The 20403-nt window shown below is 40.6% G+C and overlaps 2 protein-coding genes across 7 annotated transcripts; both read left to right on the top strand.

Moving 5' to 3' along the window:
- The first annotated feature begins 519 nt into the window (after nt 1–519).
- LOC109993807 (keratin, type I cytoskeletal 18) lies at nt 520–4676 on the top strand. Of its 2 annotated transcripts, none has more exons than XM_020646897.3 (7): nt 520–1059; nt 2409–2491; nt 3127–3283; nt 3383–3547; nt 3639–3764; nt 4084–4304; nt 4490–4676. In XM_020646897.3, exons 1-7 carry the CDS (start codon nt 601–603, stop codon nt 4518–4520), a joined length of 1242 nt encoding a protein of 413 aa, XP_020502553.1. In that variant the 5' UTR covers nt 520–600; the 3' UTR covers nt 4521–4676. The 2 variants fall into 2 exon arrangements, with proteins under 2 accessions (XP_020502553.1, XP_020502554.1); XM_020646898.3 differs by having other exon boundaries at nt 521–1059; nt 4084–4356.
- A 1320-nt stretch (nt 4677–5996) lies between these two features.
- eif4ba (eukaryotic translation initiation factor 4Ba) lies at nt 5997–20084 on the top strand. Of its 5 annotated transcripts, none has more exons than XM_020646894.3 (15): nt 5997–6114; nt 7956–8108; nt 9058–9263; nt 9803–9919; nt 10111–10165; nt 10255–10401; nt 10862–10993; nt 11442–11591; nt 11801–12074; nt 13240–13328; nt 13667–13928; nt 14112–14149; nt 17567–17696; nt 18115–18187; nt 18470–20084. In XM_020646894.3, exons 1-15 carry the CDS (start codon nt 6102–6104, stop codon nt 18545–18547), a joined length of 1917 nt encoding a protein of 638 aa, XP_020502550.1. In that variant the 5' UTR covers nt 5997–6101; the 3' UTR covers nt 18548–20084. The 5 variants fall into 5 exon arrangements, with proteins under 5 accessions (XP_020502550.1, XP_020502548.1, XP_020502551.1 ...); XM_020646892.3 differs by having other exon boundaries at nt 5998–6114; nt 11442–11597; XM_020646895.3 differs by lacking the exon at nt 18115–18187 and having other exon boundaries at nt 5998–6114; nt 11442–11597.
- Nucleotides 20085–20403: the final 319 nt, after the last annotated feature.

Raw genomic sequence — 20403 nt, 5'->3', positions numbered from 1 at the left:
TGTTTATTTTGGGGCCTAGCTGACCACAAACTCAGAAACTATGTGGCAAATGACGGACATTAAACCTTTTATGGGCAAACCAAAGGAATTTAGTTGCCTGTTTACAAAATCGAGCTCATTTTTACAACAATATTCAACTGTTGAAGTTTTAACTCTATCCCCAGCTTTCTTTGTTGAAGCATCAATTCACCTTTGACACAGATCTACACTCATCTTGCTCTTTCTTTGTTGTGAACTGTGGTTTTTATTTTCTCCATGTTTCAGCCAGAAAATCTTGTGTTAATGTCAATTAAATGTGAATGTTTTTAGGAGTTTATAAACAGAAAAATGCCTACTGGTTTCCCTGGAAACAGAAAACACCCTGTGGGTTAAAAAAAAAAAAGGGAACATGTGGGTGAATACGAGCACAAGAGAGCAGGGAGGGGGGAGACTGGAGCGATGTTAAAGTGGGCAGGGTCTGAGAGAGCAGCTGTGATTGAGGGAGAGAAGCAGGAGTATAAGTTCCCCAACTTCCCACTGCCAGCGTCACTTTCTCAGCCGGCCTCCTGTGAGTCTCCACATCTCATTTTTTAACCTCTGCTGTGCCTGAACTTCTCCAACATGAGTATCAGAAGAACCAACCTTCCCTTCACCCGCTCCACCCCACAGTACAGTTCTGCAAGTGTCTCCGGTTATAGTGGACATGGAACCCGCATTTCCTCTACTTCCACATCTTCCCTGCGCTCTGGTGCCCCCTTCGCCTCTTCTTCCTCTGCTTTCAAGGTGAGCAGTGGGATGGGTGGAGGCATGGGTGGAGGTTTTGGTTTTGGTGGTGCCGGTGCCGGTGCATCCTTGGCAGCAGGCGGCAGCGGTTCCAGTGGTGCTGGGATCCTGGGCAATGAGAAGGGAGCCATGCAGAACCTGAACGACCGCCTTGCCAACTACCTGGAGACGGTGAGGAGCCTGGAGAAGGCCAACAAGGAGCTGGAGATGAATATCATGCAGGCTCTGGAGAAGGGAGGGCCAGACATGAGGGACTACAGCAAGTATGAGCCCATCATTGAAGACCTGCGCAGACAGGTAAGCATGATAATATCATGATGATTGTAAATAAGATGCAAATTTAAATGGTCAAATGGTTGAAAAATGGTTTCAGGGGCCTCTCATATAAGAATCAATGAATGCCATTACATGCAATCATTCTGTTTTAAATGTAGACATATTTGTGGAGGCATGTTTTATTAAGTTTTTCACTCATGTTGAAATTAATATTAGGATAGAGACAGTCAGCATTTCCTTGGTTATCACATTTCCTGGAAGAGAATGAAGGGTGTGGTTGCAAAGCTCCAACCCTCCCCCCCCAAAAAACGTTGTTGGCACCACAAACAGGCCAGAACTTCCTGTGATGAATCACCAGCATGCGGGCGGCATCACGGGAGACAGACTGAAAAAAAAAAAAATTTGAAACAGACAAAGACATTCCCAAATGGTCCTGCTTGAAAACGCTGGTTCTACAGGCATTCTTTGGTGTAGGCGACCGCAATGTGAAACAGATGTGTGTTAATGACACACACACACACACACACACACACACACACACACACACACACACACACACACACACACTCACACACACATAAAGGATCGTGGACAACCAGTGTGTGTGTGTGTGTGTGCACATACAGTAGTTGTGTGCGAGTGAATGGGTTGTATAACAATCAGCTCCATGTCTGCAGAGTCAAATGTCACATTCCTGTGCAGACCCCAGATCTTCTATGTCACATAATGACACATTGATGGTTGGCACTTTGTTTTCCTCAACACATAAAGGGATGAGTATTTTCCCTTTTCCTCTAAGGCAGGATATACATGTCAAGAGCGGATAAAAATCCCAAGCACACTCATGCACAAAGAAGTTTGCACATCATTGCACACATAAACAGATCCATTGATGTATACAAATCAAATAAGAGCTGGGTGTAACCATGGAGAAGTAACACTTGTCTGTATGATTGATTCAGACAGGAAACACATCTTTCCAACAAAGCTAAAACAAAACCAGATTCTGTTTTGGCAAAGGAACATCCTCTCTTCCTGTTCTTCTCTTTGTGGTTCCTCTTTTCTCTGAATTTAACAGTGAATTCAAATAGGTTTCTGCTCTGGAGTGTAATCTGACTCCGGAGGTCCAAGTGTTACATAAGGAGAAACAGTGATTTAAATCAGATGTTGGATTCTGTAGTTGATCTCTTTAAAGAAGAACTCTTAAGTCTTAAAGAAGAACATTTCTGGAGATGACAACTTAGATATGTATTGAATGGAAATGCCTCTGTTTAAATGATCTTGTAGTTTGAATGAGAAAAAAAAAGTGGTATTGATCCAAAATATCAATTAATAAAGTCAATATGTCCTTACTTCTTTTTTCTTCCCAGATCTTTGATAAGATCTCAGAGAATGCTCGTTTCGTGCTCCAGATTGACAACGCCCAACTAGCCGCAGACGACTTTAAAGTAAAGTATGTTGATTTTACATTTGATGTCAGAGTTATTTCTGTTTGTTTTATACTGAAAGCTTCACATGCTGTACAGAAGTAGAAGGTCAGTGTCATACACTCTTCAACTTAAAGCTTTTTGCAGAGTTTGTACGTCAATGTGCTTTAAACAAAATTCATCATATCTACATAACACATAAGACAGACTGGCTGGTTTTGGTTCAGAAACACAGTCGTAAAATTAAGTCATGCCATTTAAGAGTGTGGTTTAAACTTCTGAAAACAAGAGAATGTCTTATTTGTGTTATGACGTGACTGTCCTTCACACTTGGCATACTCGTGCTCACAAGATAACATGGACCTTGTTAGTATTACTGACTTCACTGATAGTGGAGGGAACAAGAATAACACACATAGTCTGCTTATGAAACTCCACATTACATCGTGTATAGTGTAATAAAATCTAAAACAAATATCGTGTCCATTTATACATAGTGTAGAAAAAAAGCTGGTATCATATTTGTGTTGTATAAAAATTAAATAAAGTTCACTGCAGCTCCTTTGTTGTGTTTTCCTTTATGTAGAAATGTCCAGGTTTTAGAGTGTAAGTAAGTAAGCAGAGTGTAAATAACAGTGTTTGTGTCTGCACACGTCTACAGGTACGACAATGAGATGGCAATCCGCCAGTCTGTGGAGGCTGACATCGCCGGTCTGAAGAGAGTCATCGATGACACCAACATGACCAGGATGAATATCGAGAGTGAGATCGAGTCCGTGAAGGAGGAGCTCGCCTTCCTCAAGAAGAACCATGAGAATGTGAGTTTACGATACATCATATTAACATGAAGTATCTCAGCAGCTCCCAGGAGGAAATCTTTTCAATGTTTGTTGTCTTTGTCTGTTTCTGTCCACCAGGAGGTGATGGAGCTGAGGAATCAGATCTCTCATTCAGGCGTGCAGGTGGATGTGGACGCTCCTAAAGGTCAGGACCTGGCTCAGATCATGGAGGACGTGAGGGGTAACTATGAGAGGATGGCCGTGAAGAATGCAGAGGACCTCAAACAGTGGCATGAAAATCAGGTAATGTAACATTAAACGGGTAACTTCCTTTTTTTTAAACAACCTTGTTTGTAGGCTAACACCCTCCTTCCTCTTCATGTCTACTTTTCAGATTGCAGATGTGCAGGTGCAGGTATCACAGAACACAGAAGCTCTCCAGGGAGCCCAGATGGAGAAGAGTGACCTAGCAAGACAAATACAGACCCTGGAAATTGAACTTTCATCTCAACAGAGCTTAGTAAACATACATTTTATTCATTTTGTTTTATCTTCTGTTTCAGTAAAAAAAAAATCCAAACTTTATCTAATAAAATCATCACAGTTTTAAGTCATTTTTTACAATATTTGTAAAAGGTCATTTAAAATACCTTGAGATAGCCTATAAATAAAACCCACTTGTTCTATTTGTTATGCCTTCATATAAACCAGCAAATATTATCAAATACCATTTTTGGCAAAGGTTGGAACTTTCCCATGTTCTCCAAATTTAGACTTGCTTCACATAAAAAAAACATTGTTGGCATGCTTTTAACTTGTCCTTTCTGATCCTTTATCAGAAATCCTCCTTAGAAGAAACATTACGCAACACAGAGAACAGGAACAACATGGAAACGGAAAAGTACAACGACATCATAATGCGTCTTGAGGAAGAGCTGACCGGCTTGCGGGCGAACATTCAGAAACAGACGCAGGATTACGAGGCGCTGCTCAACATGAAGTTAAGGCTGGAGGCTGAGATTTCAACTTACAAGACTCTGCTGGATGGCGGTGACTTCAAGTAAGAGTTATAAAGAGGTGGAAGACATGAAACGAGGCAGATGATAGTAGAGGTGAATACTAAAGTTACTTGTTGGCATGTTTTGCATGGTCAAGTATGACTAAAATCATTAAGTGAGGCAGTATTTCCACTTACTTTAACATGAATATTTTAAAAGTCACCCTGTTTATTTGTGCTTTGTACAGGCTTCAGGATGCACTGGATGAGCTGGCCTGAGCGAGCTAATTTGGAACTCGTGCCATCCCAACAATAAAAGAAGAACAAACCACAACATGTAATATCCATGCTGGTCCATTCAGTAAAAAAAAAAAAAAAAACACCGCTGACCTAACGGCCAAGTGAAATTGAATAAAACCACTATTTGTTCCACGATCATGTTTCATGTGTATTTGTTGTTGTAATTTAAGTGTTGTTGTTGTTTGTATTATAAGTTACTCACTTATCTAAAAAAAATCAAAGTTGAAATGAATTGCATGCATCATTTTTAAAGACTTGCCTACAAAGAACCACATCCCCAAAAAACAATTTCAAGAAATAACCAAGCAGCAACCTCTGGTGTTGAAAAATGAAGTCAATGCAGAAGTGGAAAATCCTGCAGTTCATGATTTTTTTTTATAATGCATTCCAGATTTTATAAATGATACGAGTACAGACAGACGGGCGCAATGAAACAGTTTGCCAAGAGGCTTAAACCCACCTCAGCTCCAGCTCTTAGCCTGTGTTTAGGTTGAATAAAAGTTAGAATGAGACAGGTTTTACAACATGGCGGCTCCCGCTGATGAGCTTCCAGAGCCCCCAGCAGTTACAGATAGGTGACGTCACTCAGGCTTCATCCATTAACATTTACAGTCTATGGAAATAAAACCATTTTGTTAATGGCTTACAGAAAAAGAAAAAAATATCACTATTGTTGCAGTGATCCACTCTTAATCAAAGCAGTTGAAACATTTTGCAAAAAGCGTGTCAGATTTATTCTAGCACAATAAAAGATACATAGTTCAGTTAAGCATCTCCACTACTTTGTTTTCTATTTTTTATAATAAAATTGGTTTCATTAACTCTACTACATTAATTTGACTGCTCAAGTTTCAAGATACAATTTGTACATTTAAAAAAACGTGTTAACTTTAGAAATAGCATGCATTATATTAACTATACAGCAGTATATTCACTTGCCGAATTAGAATCACCTTTACCAGCTACAAAACTAAACAATGTAGATTCACTATAGCAGACATAAATGCACTAGTAACATACTATTCATAATAATAATAATAATACTAAATCATCATCAGAATGGTTGAACATTAAAATAATGAATGTACAAATGTCTCCCAATAAGCACAAACCATGGCCTGGGATAAGCCTCAGAGGCATTTTAATCCCCTCTTGTTCAAGCAGTTCAGGCTTCTCTTAAATTAGAGCTAAAAGAAAACAAAAAACAGGACAGGTTTCAGTTAAAGCTGTTTTTATATCATTAAAGTTTATCAATCATGCACCGAACTGTAAAACATTGGGGATTTGAACTCACAACCTAACAAAGCATTCTAAGCTAATAAATAGTCCTACTAACATTTAAAGCTAGGCTATATGTTTCGTATGTGTGTTATGTAGGCTATGTATTATTTAAAAGACATAATGTGAAAAATAAAACTTAGTTTAGGGAGATGTCAGTCAGTCAAGCAGATGCGGGTGAGAAAACAAGGGAGGGGACAGGCCCGTGAACGACGATGCGCGCTCCCGATAGTAAACCTCTGACGCTTACATCCGGGAACTACGACGAACTCGCTCTCCAACATGGCGGCGTCAGGTGAGGTTTATGAGGGTGAACGATCTTGGTCGATTGGGGGGAATTTAACCGGGTTATGACTAGATATAATTAAAAACATCATGTTTGAGAATCGTTAATAACCCGCGCTTATTGTTCGCGTCGTTGTTCCGGTTGTATGAGCTGGTCTGTCGGTTGTTTTGGCCCGGTAAAGACGTAGCTGCTAAGAGGAACGCATATGAACGGAGCTAGACTTGCTCAATCTGAAAAAAAATGTAGTAAAAATGCCTCTGGAGCACGCTAATGTGGTGATTAAGTTTTCAGCCCATGAGTTCACACGGTATGGTATGAATCGGTAGGTCTGTGACGCGGTGTGAGATGTTTGTAACTGCGTGCTAAGCTGGCACATTGTATGCCCGTAGCGGAGCTCGCCGTGGCGCTCAGAGCAGATAAGCATCGAGGCGCAAGCGCGTTTCGTGGAGGAGGGGTTGGGCCGAGAAGTCCGGGGCAGCCCGAGGAGGCGCCCCCACGTGTGTAGCCTTGTTCCCCTGGTATCTGCGTTTGATGAAACGGGGCAGCTGGGCCTCTTGGGTTGCATCCTTAAACACTTCCCTGGCGTCTTCACAACTTTGAACCGTCCTATCCGCCCGGCCAGGTCTGGCTCCGATGATGGCGCACTTGGATCCTGGCACTGCGTCGTGCACTAGGCCCTAAAACCTTAGCCAGCTAAGCAGGGAGACTTTCTCCCCGTCAGCAGTCTTTCGCTGAACCCACAAAGGCATAAAAACAAAAGCGACATAATTAAATAGAAAAGAAACAACCTGCGTGTGAAGCGTAACAGTGAGCTGTTCGTCTTTGCAGCTGTTATGCTATGGTAGCTCCAAAAAGTTACCACGCAGCTACTTAGCATCGGCGTGAAACACATTAAACAGTCAGTAGACGTGTTATTGCTTTTAGTGGCTCAGCATGTAAACAATGACTTAGCATTATGCGCTGGGGGAATCAGTGCAGACCGTCTGTGTTACTCTCAGTGTGTGCAGGTTTTTTTTTTTTTTTTTGTAACGTCACGATGTGTGTATGAAGAATGTCCTGACAGTTGTGTTTCTCACAATGAAGCTCCCATCCAGCTTTGTTGCTCCCCCCTTTACTGTGTCAGACCAAAACAAACCAGACCTGCTCTATGGAGTGAGCTGTGTGAACTACCTGGCAACAGATAATATGACGACCGGTCTGCTATGTTTGCATGACCCATTAATTTAACCTATGAAGGTGCATTCCTCAAAAAATGCAGCAAACATGCAGGTTTGAACATGCGTCAAGGTCTGTTTGACCTGCTGCACAGTGATAGTCGGACTGAACAATGACTCCCTTTTGTTTACTTTCCTATAGGAAAATAAGTCAATGTTTTTCTATCACTCACTCAGTGCTGTCTCCTTATCTGACTGCCTGACGATACCTACAGTCCAAAATACTGTAGTAGTATTATTGTTTGTTCTGAGAGGCAGCCATCACATGAGCAGAGACACACAGATCTATTGAAAACTCTGACTGTTGTTGATATGTAGCTTTATGACAATACATATATATTGGACATTTTCTATATCACTGAATCCAAATAATTGTTGCCAGTACCACGTTTTTGCACACCAACCTATGTTTTTCCTGAGCCCAAAGCTGCCTTTTTGTCAATCCATCTCCAGTTTTCCAAAGAATGGTTTAAATGTATCAATTGATGGCACATTTTGTACAACTATTAAATTTATATAATCCCATTTAGTGTAGAGAAAAAAAATAAATCCAAGAGAGGACAGTCTTGAATCAAATGATCCAGCATATTTCCTCTTTGGCTGACTTTCTACGCTTTGTGTTCACCTCCCGTCCAGCGGCTAAGAAGAAGAATAAGAAGGGGAAGACCCTCACTCTGACTGACTTCTTGGCAGAAGACAGCGGAGGCAGCGGAGGTGGCAATGCCCCCCCAAGCTACCCGGCTAAGTCCACTAGTTGGGCCGATGAGACCGATGACCTTGATGGTGATGGTGAGCTCACACTAAGATACCTACATAAACTGAGCTATCATCACATTAATCGGAGCCAATTCAGATGTTTGAAATAACTTTTAGGATTAAGTAGGGACATGTTGCAAAAACAGGTAGTGTCAAGCATAGAAACAACAGACGAAGACAATGACTTATGGCTAACATGCTCTGTTTAAAATGTATTTATTCATCCAGCTTCATATCATTTTCTTGATATTGTACACTGTTATTATCACACATCCCATATATTTATCATATTGTGCTTGCTGATTTGTCGTATTTCTTGGTATCATGCATCTACACATAGTTTTTGTCAGGTTTTCCGGTGCTGAACTTTAATCCACCAACACCATTTGCATTCTGCTGTGAGCAACACATCAAGCAGAGGACATGATCACATGTTGTCATGGGATGTTTTGTTAGTTCTCTTTTCAGAAAATCACATCAAAATGGTTTAAAATAAATCCAACATCTTATTTATGTGTAGTTTTACTTACCATCTCTTATACTAATGGTCTATGTAGGTTTCTTGGCTAGTATCATGAAATACAACTATTATTTGCCCCATAGATATATTCCTCATAGAACAGTTACACTTTACACACTGCTATAAGTAGACCAGCGTCAGAACACTTGAACGTTGCTAACTAAAGGGGCATGTTGCATATGAAGTAACTGTTGATCTCACAGAGGTATGTTTTAGTGGCAGTTTACGTGATGTAATATTTTCTTGTATATGTAAACATGTCATGTGTGTTAAGGCCAATGTGTTTAAATTAATGGTTGTGATTGTGAAGCATTTGCTGCTTTTAGTTTTGTCCATATAGAAGAACTCTAGGAGTTGAAAAACACATTTTTCAGGATTTGATAATCTGTTTTATTTAGTATTCAAAAGTATATTTTAGGTTTGCATTTGTTATTTATTTGTCTTAATTTTTCATCCCTTCAGTCTCTACTTCCTGGCACACAGAGGAGGACAGCTACCGGGCGCCACCCATCGACCGGTCTATCCTTCCCACAGCGCCTCGTTCAGCTCGTGAACCCAATGTCGACCGGTCCCGACTGCCCCGTAGCCCGCCTTACACGGCCTTCCTGGGAAACCTTCCCTACGACGTCTCTGAGGAATCGATCAAAGACTTCTTCCGCGGCTTGGCAGTAGGTGTAGCAATGAGCATCTATGCAGCGTGGGGTTTAAATCACATAGCATTGCTCTTTACAGGGACCATCAACACCTATCGGAACATCTTGTCAAGCTTGTCTCTTCCATAAATATAAGGGCCTGTATGTGTGTTAGATCTTTATTTGTTTAAAGGTTTAGTCCACAGTGAAAATCTGTCTTCAGGACTGCAGCAGTTAACACCACTGAGGTTGTGTAGTTCTAAGAAACAGGACATACAGGTCTGCCAACTTTTGCTACTCATTATGTATGACAGTTTCTTCAAGTAGCTAAATATTGGAGAAGAAAACAATAGTTACAGATAACCTGAATTTAAAAAGCATAGCTGGTCAAATTTCTGTTTAAGAAACCTAATCAGTTTGAGCAATTAAAATGCAGTAAAGTTTTACTCTTCTGAAGTGGTGCTTTTTTTGAGCCAGGGTGGCTTTATTTTCACATTTTATTATATTTTCCTGTTCCTTGTTAAGTGAACCGTACAGCATTCTCTGTTTTTATGTTTTTCTTTCCTCATCTCCAGATCAGTGCTGTGCGTTTGCCCAGAGAGCCCAATAACCCTGAGAGACTGAAGGGCTTTGGTTATGCTGAATTTGATGATGTGGATTCCCTCATGAGGGCCCTCACTCTTAGTGAGGAGGTGAGTCTTCTACAAGAAGTTGGTTTAATAGTTTGAATTTATTTTGATGTCTCAACCTTTAATAGTACTTTTTCCTGTAAGTGTTTGCAAAACTAAGGGTTATTGCCCCGACTTCATAAAATAACAAAGCGTTTTAAAAACATATACAGGAGAATCACTAACTTGTGCCCTCTATCTGTCCATACAAACAGAACCTTGGAAACCGAAGGATCCGTGTGGATATCGCGGACCAGTCTAATGATAAAGGTACATTGCTGACAGCTAGACTGCATTACAGAGGTCCTCACTACTACAGAACCATAGCATAACATCTCTTCATTTTTGTTAATCTACAGAGAGGGACGGTGGGTCTATGGGAGGCAGAGATCGAGGTGGACGTATGGGGGACATGGGTCCTGACAAAACAGACACTGACTGGAGGGCTCGGCCCAGTGGGGATACGGAGGATGCACCTCCCAGGAGAGATGATGCCTTTGGAGAGAGTGAGTACTATATTTCTGCGTATTTACTAGGATGATTCTTTTAGTTGTTTTTGACATTATGAACTCTTTTATCAGTATCAATGGTGTGGGTACCAATTACATTTCTACTTGAGCATCAACTCTGCTTGAAATGTCCTAAAAAAGTATCAACGGTAAGATTCTCCGAGCACTTAAAATGCAGCAGAAATGAAAAGGTTTTTTTCTTGATGATGTGGACCAATAAATGCAGAGAAAAGGAAGTCTTTGCTGGAAGTGGTTTAATGCTTACCACTGGCTCCACTAGAATTTCAGAGGAATTGGCATCCATTCCAGGAGGCTTTATACTTTATTGTCTATAGGACAATGATTGTCAATAAGTTCAGAGACTGAGACTTATTTTATTCACACTAGGAACTCAGTCCAGCCAAAAGTTTGTGAGCAGAAATTGCATTTTTTATTTTTTTTATCACAACTTCTGCAGGATCAAGGGACCGTTATGAGTCGGATCGCTTCAGAGATGGGCCAAGACGGGACAATGATCGCTATGACGGAGGAAGAGACCGCTACCGTGATCGTTATGATGACAGGGACCGCAGAGACTACGATAGAGGAGGTGTGCCTTTCTGTTTGTTTGGACCCTGTTGTGATTCAGATGTACCTCCAAGTAGTTTCTTAACTTCTTTCAAAATCAGTCCCACCATCAGTTTTCCATTATAATAATAAAATATGATAAAGTTTGTTTATAAAGCACTTATCAAAGCAAAAGTCACAAAGTGCTTTACAGAATAAAATCCCAACAATAAAATACATGACAACAAAATTCTATTAAAAGCATGAAAATAAAACCACAACGCAGCAATCACCCATTTAACAGAGAAAATAGAAACAACTTGGCTAAAGTTAACAGTAAAACAAATAAAACATCATGGATGAAATAAGGATTATAAGAAGGCCTTTCTATTAAAAAAAATGAATGCACAGTTTCCTGCTGCTGGACTTGTATTGCCTCCTACATCTCTTACAGTTTTCTGTTCTTTACTCCCCTTCTGCTGCCTCTTCAGGTTTCGACTCTCGTGGCGGTAGTGGAGGAGGTCGCCGTGCCTTTGGCAGTGGCTTCCGTCGCGATAATGACGACATTAGGGGAAGCAACGATCGTTATGGCGAACGCGAAGAGCGATTCGAGAGAAGGGATGACCGGCGCGAGGAGAGAGGTGAGAGTATGTATTGAACCTCTGTTATCTCCTCTATAATTTCTAGATTGATCTGTCTGATAATTGATTTTCATACATAGTGTAAATGAATGATATTGTAGTTACCAATGTTGATATATTCTCAAACTCTTTAAATCTAAAATTAAGCTTTATCATGATCATATAATCACAACATTTATTAATAATATCCTTTCCTGAACTCCTGTCAGCTCCCCTGCAGAGACCCAAGTTAAACCTCAAGCCCCGTAGCGTTCCCAAGGAGGAAGAAGGTAGCGGTGGTGGTGGCGGCAGCGGTGGAACGCCCCCTGCTCCCCTACCAAGCTCCGGCAGCAGGGCCTCATCCATCTTTGGTGCGGCCAAGCCAGTTGACACAGCAGCCAAGGAGAGGGAGGTGGAGGAGAGGCTGAAGAAAGAAGAAGAGAGGCTGCAGAGGCAGCTGGAGGAGGACAAAGGCAGAGGACCCGACAGAAAGATGAGAGACAGGTCAGGGTTCGACAAAAATGGTCATTACGTAATATATGATGAGGTGGTGGAAACCAAACAAAAATAAAGTTTTGTTATGCAGCTGCACACTACTTGTCGACTGTAAAATTCCATTTAACTTCATTCGGTTTTTGGGCAGCACTGACATTGCAGCATGGTTTGCAAAGAAAAGTTTGGCCAAATTCTCAGAACCTTTACCTCTTTAAGGTCAGGCATACAGTACAATTGTTTAAATGTTGTAGTCACACTGTCCGAGTGAATCTCTTAGGACGCATACTCACATTGTACGTGTTAAATCAAGGCATAGCATTGACAAAAGTCACTTCATTTAAAACTCACATACACAAGAGTTGAAGTCGGATCATGTGTATTTCAATTGTCTTATATGCACAGCTAAACTACAAACACTATCAGAGACACCCTTGCTCTCTTACATGCACATACACTCGGCATTACAAAAAAAAAACAAGCTAACTAGAAAGCTAAATACTGACACATATTCCCTGGCAGTTGGATGTCCACAACTATTTTCTACAAACGTTTTTCTCCCTTATATCTTTCATGATAGGGGGGGACACACATCACAGGTGTGCCTGCAGTCACTATTGTGCTTTCAAGGCCCTTTCTTCCAGATTGCGCTGCCGCTATCGGGATTTAAAAAAAGCTTACATTTTATGAATTCATTCAATGTTATGTTAAGAACTTACAGAATTTATCTCACTTGTGGTCGCAGCTGATTTGGCCATGAGCAACTCTAGTGCCCCATTGTGCACAGTTGATAAGTGACGCGCAACTGTGCTGAATTCGTCCTGAGTTCAATATCAAGTGTATGACCCAAAAAATCTGGTGAAAGTCGCACAGTGTGTATGCCCACCCTTAGTCCCACTTTTTTATGTATATATTTTTTTATCCTCATCATTCCTTATATTTTATCTATAGAGTATTTATTACAGTCTTCTACAATTTTTTTACAGTTATGTATGTGGATATGGGTGAGATGTGCTTGGATTGTGTTTGAGGGTGTGTGCTGGTGTATGTGAACATATTTTATATTTTTTATATGCTGCAGCTGGATTGCTTCTGCAGAGTTCCGTTGTGTTAATTTGCAATGACAATAAAGATCTATCGATGTGGGCTACATAACCCTTTTTTTTGTTGTTTTCAGGGATCCAAGCTGGCGCAACGATGAAACTCCTACCGAGCGATCTCGCACAGGAAGTGAGTCTTCACAGCCTGGAAGCACTTCTGGAAGAGGTGAGATACATATATATTTTTTTAATCTATCCTCTTCAGTCTGGTTCTTCTTTTGAACATTAAAGAGACATGGGAAGGGTGTGCATGCATTATTATTTTATTTTTTTAAACTAAAAACAGTGTCATAAGACTTTTGTTTTATAATTTATATGACAGCTCTACAACCTCTTTAAATGGGATCAAAGCTTCCATTTAGCCATACTGTTTAGAGATATATTCCTGTAACTCCCAGTCCAAAAAGCAGCATTTGCTTTTACCATACTGGAAATACATTGAGTATTTTGCGTTTGTCTTTGGAGGAAAATATTCAAAGTATATTTTTGCTTTTCACCCGCCAGCTTCCAGGTGTCGAGACAGTGAGCGCTCTGGGGACAACGAGGTTTTCAGTGGGAGAGAAGGTGAACCTTCTTCCCCTGGGACCTCCCCACATCCTCCCTCTACCAATTCAGCCAAGGAGCCACCAAAAGTGATGCCTGCACCTCCTCCCAAGGAAAATGTCTGGGCCAAGAGAAGTGCAGCCAGCACAGGCTCTAGTGAAGGCGATGGACGACCTCCAGTCTCTCCGGTTTCTCCGAGTGGTTCAGCTCCTCCCAAACTCAGGTGAGACGATAATGTACTTCAGTCTACGTTCAGGAACAGACACTTCAAGGTTTCTAAAATCAGATTACTGAGTAAAGCCTTCGTATCTAGATTTTAGGGCTTAAGAAAAGTCAGAACATTTTTAAAAACAATCATGAAATCCTTTTGTATACGTTACTTTGACTGTTCTTACTTTCTCCTCAGCTCCCCAAGTTCTGCAGACGAAAGAGACTCTGAGAAAGGTAAGTCCTAAACAGAAATACTGGGCACAATAAGAATTTAACTTGAAGCAAACCCTAAGTTTTTAACTGAGTGAACTCAAACCAGACCAGGTTGTCTTTAAGCACAAGCAGAAAGGGCTCAACAAAAACAAAGCAAAAGAAGACAAGTTTACAAAAAGCATCGGGGCGATAGAATTTAGACAACCGTCAAAATGTTGATACTCTATAGGTGCCCATTCTTCAGCTCTTCTTCCAGTCTCGGCTCTTTACGCAAACTAGGCTCAGCTTTCATCTGCTTCAGCTTCTCAAACTCATCTGTGCCTTCAGCTACAAGCTAATTTTAGCATGTTAGCATGTTATTGTTCGTATCCAAAACTATTGAATGTTTACATTCCAACAGCATGCAGTGAGAATGGCTGATGGTTACTCAGGCCACGTTTACATGAGGACAATACTCTAGAAACTGAGTCTGTTTTCCAAAATGTTCCAGTTTCAGACGACAACATTTTGAAAACAACTGCCGTGCACAGGGATTCGCAAAAACGGCTCGAAACATTGTTATATACGTGGCAGACAGGGAGTTGGCGGTGTGACTTTCTAATTCAACAACACATGTCTTGCATCTCAGTTCTGTTAAATGCTGGCTCCTCAGTCAAACCAGGAGTAGATCCAGAGTCCAGACATAACATGTTAAGGAGCGTCCCAAAGCACTATAACTGAAAGACACGAGAGCAGACAGACACGTCCCCTCACCAGATATCACTCATTGATTTGAACGCTGCAGTGAAACACAACAGTCATTTAAACAGATTGTGAACATGTCCTTTTCTAAAGAGTCAGTATGTCAAATGCAAAAATGTTAGCCGTTAAAATCAAAAGATCACAAATAACTCAATTTGATCATGATGCAAATGCCTGACAGTCTGATAAAGAGTCTGCCAGTAAAGACCTTTTTATCATCATTCTGTTAATGTTGGAACCTTAACAATAATTTTCAGTATTCCTCAGACATAAAGTATCTGTGTTTATAAAATACAGAGTTCACTATCAGATTATCAGGAAAAAAAACAATTAACAATTCAAAAACTTTGTCAGCAGAAATAATCCATATGGTTTTGAGCAGACTTCTTCCTCGTGCAGTTGTTTATCAGGTAACATACAGAGACAAAACATTGTTATTTTCTGAGAATGAATACAGTACACGTGTGCAGACACAAACATCTGTTAAAGCGGACTGACAGCCGAGAAGTGATCACAAACCAACGTTGCTTCTTGTGACGCCTCGGGATAAAGGGTGTCTCTTATTTCCTCGTCCCTCTCTCCTCTACCTCGTTGGCGGGAGGGACTAAGACCCCAGTGGGGGAGGAAAGTGAGAGATTCATGGATGCAATTAAGGGAACTGAGATGTAGACATACTTTAACTTCCACAGAGCGTTGAAGTTTAAACATGAGGAATGTCAGACGCATAAATGTTTGTTTGGACACAGGATGAGGTGAGGTCGTTCCTCCAACTGACCCTGAGCTACAACGCCAGCCAATTTTAAATAAAGAATGTTGGCTACGAGTGAGCAGCACAGACAGAACTCAGGAGTCACCCCCTGTTGATGTACTTCACCTACTCACGCATGGCTATTGTTTGTAATCGCAATGTGCACGTGCATACGGCCGGTGTTTGAAATGAACTATGTTTCCAGTTTACACAGTGATGGAGATGGTGCTGTTTCCAAAACTTTTGCACTCTGGTTTTCAGAAACATAAGTTGTCATGCACCTAAAACTCTGTTGTCGTGTGAAAAATAAAAAAGAAGCCAAAACACAACAACAGGTTGCCATTTTTTGGGCCTCAGTCACTAGGGTTGACATGCACTACAATGCCCTACTCAGCCTGTCCAAATGGTTTCTGAATGATTTAGTTATTTCATCATCCGACAGGCTTCCTTTAAATCGGACTGTTAAACTCTGGTGCACAATCTACACAGACTCTGAGCTTTGATGTGGATTTGATTTGAGATTTGTACAAAGCTTGAGTAGAGTGTGGCTCTGAATGAAGTTACTCTTAAGGAACTTTTTTTAAAATTTAACCTGCATCTTTTTCAATTGATTCCAATGATAACAGTTTGAATGTGGCTGCATGCAGTCACTAATAAAAATACACTGGACTCTCCACCTTTTTTTATTTTATTTTTAATTTGAGCTGAAATTCAAATAACTCTAAGAATGGGGTTGGTGCAGTAAATGTCACTTTTTTCATTCAACCAATTTTATAGGGCGGGGACATCATCGAACATTTCCAAACAAAGTGTTGAAGAAAATCCTCCAACTGGTAACAGGGAAGAATAATAATCTAAATAATGATTAACAAAGTTTGCTGGACTAGCATCTAATGGTACTTTTAAAAATATGAGAGTTAATTTTTGTCACTGAACATGTGCTTCATCCAAACATAGTGCCAATGCTTTTCTGCCATGAAAAAAGTCGATATGGACAAAATGTCTTAGACCACCTGCACGCCTTTATTAGATAGACAGGACTGTGGATAGAGTTGTAAATCGGTGAGAAAGAAAGTGAGGAGTATCATGCAGGAAAGCCAGAGGTTGTACCTGAGGACTGGTACCTGAGGATTGCAAATTAACTACTAGGTTACTGCCGCTGTGTTCATGGTGTAATTCTGATATCAAAGTAGTGTGACCGTTTTTCTAGGGCCTACAAAAGATAATGTCTAAAAGGCTTTTTAATTTATAATATTTAGGTCCAAAAATAGTAAGAATGCTAAGAAATAGAACTTCACTATTCAGACAAGAAGTCATGTCCATCATTAAATGTAAACTTCTTTTTTTTTATACTAAAGTCGTGTTGTAATGTTCCCTCGTATTCAATCAAGACTTTCTCACTAACATGATGAGGTGAGATGAGAGCAGCTGTTACTTTTCACACTGCTTTGCAGCTGTTTTATAGTCATTGTATTCAACACAGCCAGAACATGATAGGAGCAGGCAGTGAGCTCATCTTCCTATGGGGAGAGTATTCATGACAAGAGGAGCGCTAAAACATGTCTCGGTCTTATTAATATAATACTAAAAAGTGACAAAAAGAAATCTCTTTTCAACTCAAAGAAATCTAGCAAACTGTGAAAAACCCTTTCATCGTCTGCAGTCTGGATCAGAGTAGACCTTTTTTTTGTATTTGAAACCTTTGGTACAACTCTAAAGCCAAAATCAAATATAAGGAAGTGAACAGGCTCAGCTTGCATGTAAGCAGTTGTGAACCTTTCATTTGGTCCTACAGTGTTTTAAAGTCCAACCCAGTGGCTTGTGATGATGCAGTGTGTTGTAGTCCACTGTCTAAAGGTAGACTCAGACACCTTCATGTACCGCAGAAGGCAACTCGGTTATAAGTCCACCAACCTCCCTTCATTCAACTGTCTGGCTTCTACTTTAAGATGAGAACAAGGCTGACGGTGTGCGTCGGGACCGGGGGCCCCCACGGGCACGAGGGGGTCCTGCAGGGCCTGGAGCAGGGCGGGGTCGAGGAGAGGGGCCCAACAGAGACCGAAGAAAGGAGGCCGACAGGTCAGCCATCCAAAGCTAGCAACTCCAAACTTCTTAATGAATGAGACGGAGAACATTAAGTAGGCATCTGTAAAGAGTGACCTATGCTCAGCTTCACAACTGATGACTCATTGAATAGGAACACCATCCAGGATTTCTGCTGATGCACTTTTATAATTAAATTACATCAGGATTTTGGACATTCTGAAAGTTTTTTAATGTTGTTCTTTTTAAGAAGACTGAGCACAGTGTGAACTGGGTGCCAAGCAGCTTACAGATGTAACATTTTCACACAATGAAATTGAGCAGAATTTGTGCTCCTTTTGAGTAAATCTCATTAGCTGTGTGTGTTTTTTTTAAGGATTAACAAACAAAAGTAAACTCTCCAGCACCGAGCTGTGCCAATAAATTTTAACCTCAGTGTTCGTTCGGATTGTAGAAAGGATAACAGAAGAGACCGAGACTCCAGACCACCCCCCGAGCCAAAGAAATTTGAAGAAACCCCAACCCCCGTAAGTCCTTCACTGCCAAGGTTTAGACAGACTTGAATATCACCTGAATGATTCCTCCTGACGGGTTTCCCCAAAGCCTTGAGTAGTTCTACCAGATCCTCCAGTTCATTGTAGCTGGTTGATAGATTTCTCTTCAGCGATCTTAAGATAATAGTTCCTAATGTTTTTTTTGCTTCTTGAGAAAGTTGACCTCTTTTTTTGTTTTTCTTCTAAAAGCTATTTATGTGAAGCATCCAAAGCTACTGTTCTAATCCAGATCCCCATTTGTTTTTTCCTTTCCAGAAGTTCAGCTCAGCCAGTAAGTACGCCGCTTTGCTTATGGACGGAGACCAAGGAGACGACGCAGACGACGTAGAATAGAGCAAATAACGAGGCGAGGCCCCAAAAGCGCAAGAAGAGGAGAAAACAACGAACGCAGAAAAAAAGAAATAATCTCACTTAGCTTATGAAAAATACTCCTCACATGGAAGAGGCTCCTGGGAGGACATCACTCCCATCCTTTCTTTTACTCCTACAAACCTGTCCTTTACTTTCAAGACACCCACCCTCCCTCCCCCCCCCCCCCCCCTCCCCCTCCCCTGCCTGACCTTCGGGACTATTCAAGTTCTAAAGAATAGTCACATACTGGACTTGTTTTAAATGGAAAAAGGTTAGCTGACACATGGAAAATGATGGATAACATTGAATTAATGGTAATAAATAAATGGAAAAAGTGGGGAAAAAATTATTTTGTATATTTGTGGATCTGAGGTGTGGTGAGACTGGATTATTAAACAGATGTTGGTGATGGAAGTGGCACCTTAGTGCAAACTTGTTGAATAACTGACTCATTAACTTTAAATATTCCTGCATCAAATGCGTAGTTATTAATTATTAAAATTTTTAATTCTAAAGCAAATAATTCAATGTTGAAATCAATCTTAGATGTAACAGTCTAAATTGGCGAGACTCGTAACCTTGGTGACTAAGAAACATTGTCTTATCACATGTGCAAGAGTCATCAAATCATTGAATTTCTTCTGAACTGATTCACACAGAACTACAGGAGGAAATGTAATGTATTGAAAAAGATATTACTTAAATTACCAGTGAGTTGAGAAAGCCAGAAAAATTCAATTAAGTGCCATTATGATTATCCTCATCGTTGTACAGATCTACTTCTTCACTTGATAAACTCCTCAAATTAAAGGTGATTCACAGTCGTCGTCTCAAAAACTGGACTGCTGTCGAATCCTTAATCCCCCTCTATAGTCTATAGCAGGATTTGCCGTTGTTCCTGAGATAACATGAGTCTGTCTTTTAACTTGCATTAAATTGGGGTCATTTTGTAAGTTTGCATAATATGTGGTCATTGATATTGGAATGGGGCATGGGCTTTAAAATAAGTGTGAACTACAATCAAGGCAGATTTAGTTTTTGCTCTGTGTAGTTAGCCTTGCCCACTTTAATGACTGTGACATTTTCAATGAATGTTCATCTCTTAATGTGCAGCAACAAGAGCTTCTGCTTTCTGTTCTTCTAGTGTGGTCTATGAAACACACAGTTTGCGCAGTATTTCTTCAGTCTCGGCCTCCTGCTGAGGGCCGGGCTCCTGGTGGCAGCTGGTTAGGATCCTGCTGAGCTTCACATCCCACACACACAAGCAGGGCGCCCCCTCTCCTGAGAGACGTGACTCCTTTTGACCCCTTAGCAGCAGGGCACTCTTACAGTAGAAACAGTGAATGACAGAAAGCAAAATATCTGCATATAAAGATGTACTAGCTTTATTTCATTACACAAGTCATACATGAGGTGTGTGTTTGCCAATCCAACATGACGGCTTCATTTTCCCTTCTCAAAGTGATCCTCTGTTGAAAAAGCACGTTGATTCTGGATATTATAAATTCTACTATAGTGATTTCTCTGAGTGCGTAATCTGTGTATATTATAAGAACCTGCTAAATGTCATGTGGAGTTAAGTACCTGTGTGAACAAATACTAAGAAGTTCACATGCTGTTTTATGCATCATTCTCAAAATCAATAACAGGTAGTGATGTTGTCCTGCAATATGACCTTTTGGGGGGGAAGTACTTGTACTTTACCAGAAAATGTTTTTAACAATAATTTAGGGGGGAATATTTGGTTTACCCAGATTTTTTATCAGTATTATAATCTCTATTTACAGATACAGATCAATATTCATGACTTGATCTCTTTTAGATGGGTGTAAGAATGA

Source organism: Labrus bergylta, chromosome 5, assembly GCF_963930695.1.
Source record: "Labrus bergylta chromosome 5, fLabBer1.1, whole genome shotgun sequence".
Classification (NCBI taxonomy): Eukaryota; Metazoa; Chordata; class Actinopteri; order Labriformes; family Labridae; genus Labrus; species Labrus bergylta.
The sequence above is the reverse complement of the archived record's forward strand: the minus strand, read 5'-3'. Positions and strand labels throughout refer to the sequence as shown.

Excerpts from the sequence above, each read along its gene's own strand:
- LOC109993807 (XM_020646897.3), top strand. The coding sequence starts at position 601 with ATGAGTATCAGAAGAACCAACCTTCCCTTCACCCGCTCCACCCCACAG. Across the intron at positions 3,284-3,382 it reads TCAAGAAGAACCATGAGAAT|GAGGTGATGGAGCTGAGGAA; the intron begins GTGAGTTTACGA and ends TCTGTCCACCAG. Across the intron at positions 3,765-4,083 it reads TTTCATCTCAACAGAGCTTA|AAATCCTCCTTAGAAGAAAC; the intron begins GTAAACATACAT and ends ATCCTTTATCAG.
- eif4ba (XM_020646892.3), top strand. Across the intron at positions 9,264-9,802 it reads ACTTCTTCCGCGGCTTGGCA|ATCAGTGCTGTGCGTTTGCC; the intron begins GTAGGTGTAGCA and ends CCTCATCTCCAG. Across the intron at positions 9,920-10,110 it reads CCCTCACTCTTAGTGAGGAG|AACCTTGGAAACCGAAGGAT; the intron begins GTGAGTCTTCTA and ends CCATACAAACAG.